We start from the raw sequence: 14,025 nt of genomic DNA, 5'->3' as shown, positions 1-14,025 counted from the left end.
GAGGACATAATCTGAGAGAAGAAACAATACAACAGCGGTGAGGCAACAAGCCAACACACAACCAGAAACGAAAGGAGGGTGCTAACCAGAACAGAGGATAGCAACACCAACCTAACCCGGATAGCACAGTTATTCCAACAACAGAATGGGACCACAACGTCAGTCCAACCAAACACTTACACAGGTAAGAAGGAATGAAGCACTGAGGCAGGCGCCCAGTATCCACTACGGACTAGGAGAAAAGGAATTACCGGTAGGTATTAAATTCCTATTTTCTCTTACGTCCTAGTGGATACTGGGGTCTTGTACTTTAGTACCATGGGGAAGTCCCAAAGCTCCCAAACGGGTGGGAGTGTGCTGAGACCCCTGTAAAACCGCCTGACCAAACTGAAGGTCATCCTTGGCCAAGGTATCGAACCTATAGAATTTAACAAACGTGTTCGAACCAGACCAAGTTGAAGCTCGGCACAACTGTAGGGCCGATACACCCCGGGCAGCCGCCCAGGAAGACCCCACCGACCTCATCGAGTGGGCCTGAATAGACGTTGGCAAGGGCAGAGCCGCCGAAGTATAAGCCTGTTGAATGGTCGACCAGAGCCAACGAGCAACAGACTGCTTAGAAGCTGGCCGACCAATCTTGGTTGCCTCATAAAGGACAAACAGCGAGTTAGATTTCCGATGACGGGCCGTCCTCTTGACATAAATCTTCAGAGCCCTGACCACATCCAAGGACTCAGGACCAACGGAATCGTCAGACAACACTGGAACCACAATAGGTTGATTCACATGAAAAGCTGAGACATCACTTTAGGCAAAAACTGAGGGCTGGTCCTAAGTTCCGCCCTGTCTGCATGAAAAATCAAATCAGAGCTCTTTACAGGATAAGGCCCCTAATTCAGAGACACGTCTGGCAGACGCCAATGCTAATAACATCAGTCTTCCAGGTGAGAAACTAACTCCACCCTATGTAAGGGTTCAAACCAGTCTGATTGGAGAAAGGACAAAACCACATTGGAGGTCCCACGGAGCCGTGGGAGGTATAAAAGGTGGTTGCATATGAAGAACACCATTAAGGAAAGTTTGTACTTCAGGTAGCATGGCAAGCTGTTTCTGGAAGAAAATAGAGAGCGCCGATATCTGGACTTTGATCGAGCCCTAACGTAGGCCCAAATCCACTCCCGCGTGCACGAAAAGTAGAAAGAAACCAAATCTAAATTTCACGGTAGACGCCCTTCTACTTTCACACCAGGAAACATACTTTTTCCAGATACGATGATAATGTCTTGACGTAACCATCTTCCTGGCCTGAGTCAAGGTGGAAATAACCCGGGAAGGAAGACACTTTCTTGCTAGAATTTCCCTCTCAACTTCCAAGCTATCAAACGTAGCCGCTATCAGTCTGGATAGACGAACGGACCTTGCTGCAGAAGATCGTCGTGGAGCGGCAGAGGCCAGGGATTCTCCAGAGACATGATCAGGAGGTCCGCGTACCACGCCCGTCGAGGCCAATCCGGGGCAATTAGAATTGCCTGAACGCTTTCCCTTCTTAGCCTTTTTAGTACCCTTGGGATCAGCGGTAGAGGAGGGAACAGGTACACAAACTGGTACATCCACGGTGTCGTCCGTGCATCCACTGCTACAGCCTGCGGATCCTTCGTCCTGGAACAGTAACGGCATAGCTTCTTGTAGAGTTGAGAAGCCATCAGATCAATCTGCGGACAGCCCCACCGGTGAACTAACTATTGAAACACCTGGGGATGTAGGACTCATTCCCCCAGATGGAGGGTGTGCCTGCTTAGGAAGTCCGCTTCCCAGTTGTCCACTCCTAGAATGAATATGGCTGAGATGGCCATTGCATTGGCCTCCGGCCAGAGAAGGATTTTTGAGACCTCTCGCATTGCCGCTCTGCTTCTTGTTCCCCCTTGTCGGTTTATTAACGCCACCGCTGTGGCGTTGTCCGACTAAACTTGGATCGCCTGATCCTTCAGGAGATGAGAAGCCTGCAGAAGAGCATTGTAAATTGCCCTGAGCTCCAGGATGTTGATCGGCAGAGCAGATTCTGGTCTCGACCATATCCCCTGGAACTGGGCCCCTTGGGTGACAGCCCCCAACCTTGGAGGCTGGCATCCATCGTCAGTAGAATCCACAAGTGGATATTGAAACTCCTGCCCCCTACCAGGTGAGGAACTTGTAGCCACCATAATAGAGAGATCCGGGCTCTCGGAGATAATGTCACTTCCTGATGCATGTGAAGCGGAGACCCTGACCATTTGTCCAGCAGATCCAGCTGAAAGGGTCGGGCATGAAATCTGCGTATTGGATTGCCTCGTAAGCAGCTACCATCTTGCCCAGTAATCGGATGCAAAGATGAATGGATACCTTGCAAGGACTTGAGCACCGAGCGAACCATAGCCTGGATAGTCAAGGACTTTTCCATCGGGAGAAACACCTTTTGAGACACTGTATCCAGTATCATTCCCAGGAACTGAAGTTGCTGGGTCTGTTCCAGGTGAGATTTCTGAAAATTTAGGATCCACCCATGATCCGTAAGTAGGCAAGTCGTCAGATCGATGCTGTGCAGCAGACACCCACCGGACACAGCCTTTATAAGGAGATCGTCCAAGTATGGGACTATGTTCACTCCCATGATGTGCAGTTGCAGCATTATCTCTGCCATAACTTTGGTGAAGTCCCTCGGAGCTGAGGATAAACCGAAGGGTAAAGCCTGAAACTGGAAATGGTCTTCCAATATGGTGAACCTGAGGTAAGCCTGATGTGGTGGCCACATGGGAATGTGTAGTAAGCATCCTTGACGTCCAAAGACACCAGGAACTACCCCTCCACCAGAGCGGACACCACCGCCTGCAGGGATTACATCTAGAATTTGAACTCCCGCAGATACGGGTTTAGAGACTTCAGGTTCAAGATGGGGCGCACGAACAATCTGGTTTGGGAACGACAAAAAAACTTGAGTAAAAAACCCCTGTTGCGTAGCGGAGGGGGCAAGAACTACCACCCCTGTCTGCAAAAGTTTTTGAATAGCCTCGTGCAAAGTAACTTTTGCTGCGGGTAAAGCTGGTAAGACCGACTTGAAAAACCTGTGAGGGAGTGCTTGTAATTCCAGCCGATATTGAAATGAGGTCCCTCACCCAAGGATCCCGGCAGGATTCCGCCCACACGTGTGCGAAGTGTTGAAGGCGAGCACCTACCTGAAAGTCGCCTTGTCGCTGGGGCCAACCGTCACGCGGAAGGCTTTGCGGCAGGGGATCCGGTGGTCTGGTCCAGGAAGACAGCAGGTGCAGGTTTACAGGACTTACCACGAGATCCTCTGGAAGTGGTGGAGACCCCTCAACCCCTGCACTTTGCCACATGAAAGGACTGCAAGGAGGGTCCTGTGTAAGGACGGCTAGCAGGCGGCATAGACTTACCCGCCGTTGCTTGGGATATCCATTTATTTGGTTTGTTACCAAACAAAGCATCACCTGTAAAGGGAAGATTTTCTACACCCTTTTTGGAATCAGCATCTGCCGACCACTGATGCAACCACAGAGCTCTGTGCACCGAAACAGCCATAGCAGTAGTGCGGCCATTAATTTTACACAACTCCTTAATAGCCTCGCTCATAAAATTTGCAGCATCCTGTATATGTTGCAGCAGAGTAACTATCTCATCTCGGGGCAAAAAGTCCAAACCGTCGATAACGTTATCAGACCACTTGACTACTGCCCTGGAAATCCACCCACAAACAATAGTGCGGCATTGAGCTGCGCCTGCCGCCGTATATACTGCCTTGAGCGTGATCTCAATCTTATGGTCAGCTGGCTCTTTTAGGGATATAGCCCCTGGCACCGGCAGTACCAATTTCTTAGACAGTCTGGACACAGACGTATCGACTGACAGGGTTTTTTCCCCATACCTTCCTGTCCTCATTGGGAAAGGGAAAATAAGAATTTACTCACCGGTAATTCTATTTCTCGTAGTCCGTAGTGGATGCTGGGTACTCCGTAAGGACCATGGGGAATAGACGGGCTCCGCAGGAGACTGGGCACTCCAAAAGAAAGATTAGGTACTATCTGGTGTGCACTGGCTCCTCCCTCTATGCCCCTCCTCCAGACCTCAGTTAGGGAAACTGTGCCCGGAAGAGCTGACACTACAAAGAAAGGATTTGGAATCCAGGGTAAGACTCATACCAGCCACACCAATCACACCGTACAACTTGTGATAACTATACCCAGTTAACAGTATGAACAACAAATGAGCCTCATTAGCAGATGGCTCATAACAAAACCCTTTAGTTAAGCAATAACTATATACACGTATTGCAGAGAGTCCGCACTTGGGACGGGCTCCCAGCATCCACTACGGACTACGAGAAATAGAATTACCGGTGAGTAAATTCTTATTTTCTCTGACGTCCTAGTGGATGCTGGGTACTCCGTAAGGACCATGGGGATTATACCAAAGCTCCCAAACGGGCGGGAGAGTGCGGATGACTCTGCAGCACCGCATGAGCAAACTCAAGGTCCTCCTCAGCCAGGGTATCAAACTTGTAGAATGTTGCAAACGTGTTTGACCCCGACCAGGTAGCAGCTCGGCAAAGTTGTAATGCCGAGACCCCTTGGGCAGCCGCCCAAGAAGAGCCCCCTTCCTCGTGGAATGGGCTTTTACTGATTTAGGATGCGGCAGTCCAGCCGCAGAATGTGCAAGTTGAATCGTGCTACAGATCCAGCGAGCAATAGACTGCTTAGAAGCAGGAGCACCCAGCTTGTTGGGTGCATGCAGGATAACAGCGAGTCAGTATTTCTGACTCTAGCCGTCCTGGAAACATAGATTTTCAGGGCCCGGACTACATCCAGCAACTTGGAGGCCTCCAAGTCCCGAGTAGCCGCAGGCACCACAATAGGTTGGTTCAAATGAAACGCTGATACCACCTTAGGGAGAAATTGGGGACGAGTCCTCAATTCAGCCCTGTCCATATGGAAGATCAGATAAGGGCTTTCACATGACAAAGCCGCCAATTCTGACACACGCCTAGCCGAAGCCAAGGCCAAATATATATATGACCACTTTCCACGTGAGATACTTCAACTCCACGTTCTGAAGTGGCTCAAAACAATGTGATTTTAGGAAATCCAACACTACGTTGAGATCCCATGGTGCCACCGGAGGCACAAAAGGGGGCTGAATATGCAGCACTCCCGTAACAACGTCTGAACTTCAGGCAGTGTCTTTCCTAGCCTTTAACAGTGTAGGAATCACTTCATCTGCAACGCCCTTTTCCGTTAGGATCCGGCGTTCAACCGCCAAGCCTTCAAACGCAGCGGCGGTAAGTCTTGGAACAGACAGGGCCCCTGCAGTAACAGGTCCTGTCTGAGAGACAGAGGCCATGGGTCCTCCGAGATCATTTCTTGTAATTCTGGGTACCAAGTTCTTCTTGGCCAATCCGGAACTACGAGTATAGTTCTTACTCCTCTTTTACTTACTATCCTCAGTACCTTGGGTATGAGAGGAAGAGGAGGGAACACATCAACCGACTGGTACACCCACGGTGTCACTAGTGCGTCCACAGCTATCGCCTGAGGGTCTCTTGACCTGGCGCAATACTTTTTTAGCTTTTTTGTTGAGGCGGGACGCCATCATGTCCACCTGTGGCCGTTCCCAACGGTTCACAATCTGCGTGAAGACTTCTGGATGAAGTCCCCACTCTCCCGGGTGGAGGTCGTGCCTGCTGAGGAAGTCTGCTTCCTAGTTTTCCACACCCGGAATGAACACTGCTGACAGTGTTAGCACGTGATACTCCGCCCATCGGAGAATCCTTGTGGCTTCTGCCAACGCCATCCTGCTTCTTGTGCCGCCTTGTCGGTTTACATGGGCGACAGCCGTGATGTTGTCTGCTTGCCTTAGGGCATTGTAAATGGCCCTTAGGTCCAGAATATTTATGTGTAGGGAAGTCTCCTGACTCGACCATTGTCCTTGGAAATTTCTTCCCTGAGTGACTGCTCCCCAACCTCGGAGGCTTGCATCCGTGGTCACCAGGACCCAGTCCTGAATGCCGAATCTGCGGCCCTCGAGAAGATGAGCACTCTGCAGCCACCACAGCAGAGACACCCTGGCCCTCGGGGACAGGGTGATCAGCCGATGCATCTGAAGATGCGATCCTCACTTGTCTAACAGGTCCCACTGAAAGTTCCTTGCATGGAACCTGCCGAAGGGAATTGCTTCGTAAGAAGCTACTATCTTTTCCAGGACTCGCGTGCAATGATGCACCGACACCTGTTTTGGTTTCAGGAGGTCTCTGACCAGAGATGACAACTCCTTGGCCTTCTCCTCCGGGAGAAACACCTTCTTCTGTTCTGTGTCCAGAAACATGCCCAATATCAGCAGACGCGTCGTAGGAACCAGCTGCGACTTTGGGATGTTCAGAATCCAGCCGTGCTGTTGTAGCACTTCCTGAGATAGTGCTACTCCGATCAACGACCGCTCCTTGGACCTTGCCTTTATAAGGAGATCGTCCAAGTACGGGATAATTATAACTCCCTTCTTTCGAAGGAATATCATCATTTTGGCCATTACCTTGGAACACACCCTCGGTGCCGTGGACAGACCAAACGGCAATGTCTGGAATTGGTAATGGCAGTTCTGTACCACAACCTTGAGGTACTCCTGGTGAGGTGGGTAAATGGGGACATGTAGGTAAGCATCCATGATGTCCAGTGATACCATGTAATCCCCCTCTTCCAGGCTTGCAATAACCGCCCTGAGCGATTCCATTTTGAACTTGAACTTCCTTATATAAGTGTTCAAGGATTTCAAATTTAGAATGGGTCTCACCGAACAGTCTGGTTTCGGTACCACAAACATTGTGGAATAGTAACCCCGTCCCTGTTGAAGGAGGGGAACTTTTATTATCACCTGCTGGAGGTACAGCTTGTGAATTGCCGCCAGTACTACCTCCCTGTCCTGGGGAGTAGCTGGCAAGGCTGATTTGAGGTAACGGCGAGAGGGAGACGCCTCAAATTCCAGCTTGTATCCCTGAGATACCACTTGTAGAACCCAGAGATCCACCTGTGAGCGAACCCACTGGTCGCTGAAGTTCCAGAGACGCGCCCCCACCGCACCTGGCTCCGTCTGTGGAGCCCCAGCGTCATGCGGTGGACTTAGTAGAAGCAGGGGAGGATTTTTGTTCCTGGGAACTGGCTGTCTGGTGCAGCTTTTTCCCTCTCCCCCTGCCTCTGGGCAGAAAGGAAGCACCTTTGATCCGCTTGCCTTTCTGAGGCCGAAAGGACTGTACCTGATAGTACGGTGCTTTCTTAGGTTGTGAGGGAGCCTGAGGTAAAAATGTCGATTTCCCAGCTGTTGCTGTGGATACGAGGTCCGAGAGACCATCCCCAAACAATTCCTCACCCTTATAAGGCAAAACCTCCATGTGCCTTTTAGAATCAGCATCACCTGTCCACTCCCGGGTCCATAATACCCTCCTGGCAGAAATGGACATTGCATTAATTCTAGATGCCAGCCGGCAAATATCCCTCTGTGCATCCCTCATATATAAGACGACGTCTTTAATATGCTCTATGGTTAGCAAAATAGTATCCCTGTCGAGGGTATCAATATTATCTGACAGGGTATCAGACCACGCTGCAGCAGCACTACACATCCATGCTGAAGCAATTGCAGGTCTCAGTATAGTACCTGAGTGTGTATATACAGACTTCAGGATAGCCTCCTGCTTTCTATCAGCAGGCTCCTTCAAGGCGGCCGTATCCTGAGACGGCAGTGCCACCTTTTTTGACAAGCGTGTGAGCGCCTTATCCACCCTAGGAGATATCTCCCAACGTGACCTATCCTCTGGCGGGAAAGGGTACGCCATCAGTAACTTTTTAGAAATTACCAGTTTCTTATCGGGGGAACCCCACGCTTCTTCACACACTTCATTCAACTCATCTGATGGGGGAAAAAACACTGGCTGCTTTTTCTCCTCAAACATAATACCCTTTTTTAGTGGTACCTGGGTTAATGTCAGAAATGTGTAACACATTTTTCATTGCCGTAATCATGCAACGGATGCCCCTTGTGGATTGTGTATATGTCTCATCCTCGTCGACACTGGAGTCAGACTCCGTGTCGACATCTGTGTCTGCCATCTGAGGTAGCGGGCGTTTTTGAGCCCCTGATGGCCTTTGAGACGCCTGGGCAGGCACTGGCTGAGAAGCCGGCTGTCCCACAGCTGTTAGGTCATCGAACCTTTTATGCAAGGAGTTGACACTGTCGTGTAAAACCTTCCACATATCCATCCACTCTGGTGACGACCCCGCAGGGGGTGACATCACATTTATCGGCACCTGCTCCGCCTCCACATAAGCCTCCTCATCAAACATGTCGACACAGCCGTACCGACACACCGCACACACACAGGGAATGCTCTGACTGAGGACAGGACCCCACAAAGTCCTTTGGGGAGACAGAGAGACAGTATGCCAGCACACACCACAGCGCTATATAATCAGGGATTTACACTAACACAAAGTAATTTTCCCTATAGCAGCTTTACAAATACAGTTTGCGCCTAAATTTAGTGCCCCCCCTTTTTTTTTTACCCTTTGAGCCTGGAAACTGCAGGGGAGAGCCTGGGGAGCTGTCTTCCAGCGGAGCTGTGAAGAGGAAATGGCGCCAGTGTGCTGAGGGAGATAGCCCCGCCCCCTTCTCGGCGGACTTCTCCCGCTCTTATATTTATATTATGGCGGAGGATTTTTGCACATATATAGTTTATTAGACTATATTATGTGCAGTTCGCCATGTAAGGTACTCTAATTGCAGCCCAGGGCACCCCCCCCCCAGCGCCCTGCACCCATCAGTGACCGGAGTATGTGGTGTGCATAGGGAGCAATGGCGCACAGCTGCAGTGCTGTGCGCTACCTTAATGAAGACCGGAGTCTTCAGCCGCCGATTTCCAGGATGTTCTTCTTGCTTCTGGCTCTGCAAGGGGGACGGCGGAGCGGCTCCGGGACCGGACGACCGAGGCTGGGCCTGTGTTCGATCCCTCTGGAGCTAATGGTGTCCAGTAGCCTAGAAGCCCAAGCTAGCTGCAAGCAGGTAGGTTCGCTTCTCTCCCCTAAGTCCCTCGTAGCAGTGAGTCTGTTGCCAGCAGATCTCACTGAAAATAAAAAACCTAACAAATACTTTCTTTACTAGAAGCTCAGGAGAGCCCCTAGTGTGCAACCAGCTCGAGCCGGGCACAGATTCTAACTGAGGTCTGGAGGAGGGGCATAGAGAGAGGAGCCAGTGCACACCAGATAGTACCTAATCTTTCTTTTGGAGTGCCCAGTCTCCTGTGGAGCCCGTCTATTCCCCATGGTCCTTACGGAGTACCCAGCATCCACTAGGACGTCAGAGAAAAGTAGTTAAAATCCTCATTTAAATTTTTTTTTTTATCAGGGTTTAACCATGCCTCCCTGGCCAGGGAGTTCAACTCTTTAGACACAGGAAAAGTCGCTGAGGTCTTTGGTTTAACATTAAAATACAACTCCTCATCCGGCTCTGACTCCTGATCCGGTATGTGAAGGGCCTCACTCACAGTGAAGATGAGGGCTTCCACCCCTGGGAACAGAGAGCTGTCCTCATCCATATCATCATTAATTACATAAGGCTGATCAGAATAAGACTGGAGCACCTGTGCCAGTGAGCGTTTTTGTGAAACCACTAGATGGGGCTGAGAAGCCTTCTTTGTATCTGCTGCCTTGGCCACAGAATCAATAGAATACTTCAACACGTCTCTCCCTTTTAGCCAGTGGCGGATCCAGGGGGGGGGGGGGCACTCGGTCCCGTGCCCCCCCTGTCATTTGTGGTCCCATCCGTCCCCCCCCCCCGCTTGTGTCACTGAGACACGCTGCCGCTCAGTCCGGCGGCAGCGTGTCTCAGCTGTCAGGAGGACAGCGCGGCTATCTGGCGGCGTGTTGCGGACTTCAAACCAGCCGCCGGTTCGTGAGCCAATCAGAGCTCGCGGACTGGCAGCCAATCAGGAGCCGCCGGTCCGCGAGCTCTGATTGGCTCACGAACTGGCGGCTAGTTTGAAGTCCTACATGCCGCCAGACATAGCCGCGCTCTCCCCCCTGACACCCTCAGAGCCAGCCGGGCAGAGAAGCTGCAGCAGCAGCAGCGGTAAGCAGCTGCAGAACTGCTGTGGGGGCATTTGTATACCTGCTGTGGGGGCATTTGTATACCTGGCACTGTGGGGGCAATTGTTTACCTGGCACTGTGAGGGCAATTGTTTACCTGGCACTGTGGGGGCATTTGTATACCTGGCACTGTGGGGGCATTTGTGGATCTGGCACTGTGGGGGCATTTGTGGATCTGGCACTGTGGGGGCATTTGTGGATCTGGCACTGTGGGGGCATTTGTGGATCTGGCACTGTGGGGGCATTTGTGGATCTGGCACTGTGGGGGCATTTGTGGATCTGGCACTGTGGGGGCATTTGTGGATCTGGCACTGTGGGGGCATTTGTGGATCTGGCACTGTGGGGGCAATTGTGGATCTGGCACTGTGGGGGCAATTGTGGATTTGGCTCTGCACTATTGGGGGCATATGTCTGTGTATCACGCCGCATTTTAATTGGCTACACTCACTATATGACTGCGGGCATTACTACAGGCAACATTACTACTGGGGGCAATACGGGCATTGCATAAGGGGCACCACTACTATGGGGTCTATATAAGGGGCACTACCAGTACAGTGGACATTGCATAATGAGTGCTACAACTGTGGACATTGTATAAGAAGCGCCACCTCACATGCACCGAAGCCGCACGCAAATGTACTTCCCCTTCCATGGTGCCCCCCTATCATTTTCTTCTGGATCCGCCCCTGCTTTTAGCCGCAGCTAATTCAGAATTAACATGCTGGATCATGCTAATAAAGCTGTCAGCCAGGCAGGTGCTTGTGAACTGTGTCCTTGTGGAGACCAGGAACATTGTTCACACATGAGTGACCCCGCTGAAGATGGGATGAATTACAGGCAGTACACATAACCATGTCTACAGGGTGTCTACCTTCACCCTGTAAAACAGCGCAGCCCACTGACCAAACACCTCCACACAGACCCTAGAAAGCCCTAGGAGGGACACCAGCATCCAGAAACACAGCAGTATAAGAGTAACTAAATGTATGACCTGATAGGAGTGCAGTGGTCCTGTCGCTAGTGTGCTCCCTGTCTAAGACCCCCTGGTACCAGTACAGAGTCCTGTAGCAGCGTGGGTCTCTGGATGAGCAGCATTGTGTGCAGCTTGATCCGCAGCAGCAGGAAAATGGCGCCTTCCCGCCTCAGGTCCGGCTCCAGGAAGCCCCGCCCCCTGTAATGGCTAGCGGTCCCTGTTAATAGATTATACTGGCTATGTCAAAAAGAGATATAAAAGCCTTTCTGTGACAGTGAGCACCGAGGGGCGCCTGCCTGTTGCCAGTTCGTCTGCGGCGGGCACCGCAGCTCAGGGCCTGTGACCGCCGCACGACCTGCTGCCAAAACTGCACCGGGGACTCGTTAAGCAGGACCCCGGTGTAACACTCATCGCACCTCTATCTTCGGCATCTGTTAGAGGGTGGCGGCTAGCTGCTGGAGTGGGCACACATACCAACGATGTGTGATCAGTACCTCAGGAGCTCAGTGTCCTGTCAGCTGGGATTACGAACCATTAACCCTCAGGAGGTTGGTTTGGTCCCCCCTCTAAGTCCCACAAAGCAGGTAGTCTGTCTGCCAAGCAGAGCTACCTGAAAATAATAAACTAAATTAAACTTTTAGAAAAAAAAATCTCTGGAGCTCCAGAGAAGTACACCCGCTCCTCTGGTACATTTTTCTAAACTGAGTTTGGTAGGAGGGGCAAAGAGGGGAGGAGTCAGCCCACACACGCACAAACTAAAAGTTTTAAAGTGCCAGGCTCCAGTGGACCCGATCTATACCCCATGGTACTAAAGTACAAGACCCCAGTATCCACTAGGACTTAAGAGAAAAATGCCTGTGTGTGCCCCTGATCAACTAGGTTGTCTCCGTACCATGGGGCAGTCACATGAGGACTAAAGGAAAACAGAGTCTATGTGAGTACTACTGTCTGCATCCCATGGGAGTCTAGTCATTAAAAAAATTGGCAGAATCAGAAAAAAATTAAAAGATGAACTGAAAGGGTGACAACCATCAGCTTGGAATCAGCTCTGTGGTCTTAGCCAACAAAATTCTTTACTAAGACCCCCACAGACTTCCATGGATTCGAACAGACATGAACAGACCAAATTCTACCAACTTAGGATGTCCTTCTATTGGTCCATCTCTGGATTGATGAAATGTTGCATCTGCAACAGGATGTGTGCTGCCTCCCTCCCAGAATAGTAACTGCTGATGCACTCTTGGAGAGTCAGATATGCTACAATAATAGCATTTATTAGTCTGAGACCTGAATGCCTGACACTTGAGCACTACTCAGCCAGACAAACGTAAGTGACCTACAAATATAAGTCAACTGGCAGAAAGGACTTCAGGGGATGATGGTGGTAAACTGTCTCCACTGTTGATTCCCCTGGAGGCAAGGGAAAGGGAAAAGTTATGGAGACCATGACCTGATAAAGCAGTATTCAATTGTTTGAAAAGTCAGTCGGGTGTCTGTTTTTTCCTAGTATCTAATAGACAGGAAAAAACAGACACCCAACCAACTTTTCAAACAATTGAATTCCACCCAATGAGCGTGAAATTTAAAATTAGCTAGTAAGAGCATGAACAAAAGTTAGCATGTCATGCCTCTTACAAATTGTGATATGAAGATATGCACCCTATTCCTCCATGGGCACAGATAACAATACAGTCTATCTTCAAGGGTAATAATCAGCCAAATTAAACCTTCAGATTTGTGAACAAGAAAAATTTACCAAAACTCTTTTAGTCTTTCAAGAACTGGAGAGAAGACTTAAATATCTAAAGGCCCTTGTATTATCAAGAGAAAAGCACATCCCAGGGAACTTGCAACAGAATGATCTGGTGAGAGGACAGCCCAAACAAGGAAATCCAATATTCCTAGGGCAAACACAGAGCAGATAGGCCTTTGCTTCAGTTAGGACTTAAGAACACAGGGATCACTACTCTTCCCAGTCATTACTGCTGTGTTACCCCATTGGAAATTGAAGCTGTGAGATCAAAGGAATGATGGCGTTAAGGAGCCTGCAGATGCTGAGGACTCTGCCATGAAGCACTGTGCTGAGGAAATCTTTCATATTACACACATTTCCTCTGCAATACACAAATCACTATTACACGTGCAGGACCCCTACCTACAACGTTCAGTCAGGAGTGAACTCCTCATACTTATGTTTCTGGGGACACCAGCTTTAATGCACTCTCCATGGTTCTTGCAGTATCATAATATGCTATGTTTCGTAAGTGGCGTATGTCGCAGAGCTCTGTGCCCATCTGATATAAAAGGTATTAGGAAAAAAAAGTGGACAGGAGTAGGAAAGCAGGAGAATCCTACAGGCCAGGAGAAGAAGTCAGATTGTCATAGAGCCCTCCCCTCCTCCTATGGGTGGAACATAACTCTGTATCCATCATTTGCTGAAAAAGGAAAAGATATTGGTAAGGAGGATGCTGATGTCTTGTAGACAATTTAATATTCTGTGCATTTCAAAATTAAACAATAGATTGAGATCAGAATCCTCCACAGCATATTGGTTATTCCGGTTGTAATAATAGGAGTAAAGAATCTAACTGGATACCTATGCCTGGCTTTGGCAGTACAGTACTTCCCATCTCGATCTGCCTCAATCTCTCTTCCATTCCGCAAACACTGCCCACAGACCTTCATCTTCAGATCTAGGGACTTAGGTTGAGACTGCTAAAGAGAAGAGAAATAATACTGTAAATGGACACAAAAGCAAAACAAACCCCAAATTATGTGAATATCAAATAAAAATGAAGTGTTTACTTTGACATATCCATTTCTTTAATTCCAATGTGGAGGAGAAGCCTAAAAGATAGGCTTCAGTCTCATATA

At 49.7% G+C, this 14,025-nt stretch overlaps 1 protein-coding gene across 1 annotated transcript in view; it reads right to left on the bottom strand.

The window, feature by feature from the left end:
- LOC134958822 (zinc finger CCCH domain-containing protein 7B-like) overlaps window positions 1–14,025 on the bottom strand; it is a 296,536-nt gene that overhangs the window by 41,319 nt on the left and 241,192 nt on the right. Inside the window, exon 19 of the mRNA XM_063941538.1 lies at window positions 13,748–13,866. Within this exon, the coding sequence (XP_063797608.1) occupies window positions 13,748–13,866 (119 nt within the window). The remainder of the gene's footprint in view (window positions 1–13,747; window positions 13,867–14,025) is intronic.

This window comes from Pseudophryne corroboree, chromosome 9 (assembly GCF_028390025.1).
Source record: "Pseudophryne corroboree isolate aPseCor3 chromosome 9, aPseCor3.hap2, whole genome shotgun sequence".
NCBI classification, from domain to species: Eukaryota; Metazoa; Chordata; class Amphibia; order Anura; family Myobatrachidae; genus Pseudophryne; species Pseudophryne corroboree.
Note: the sequence above shows the minus strand (reverse complement) of the source record. Positions and strands in the feature narration are given on the sequence as shown.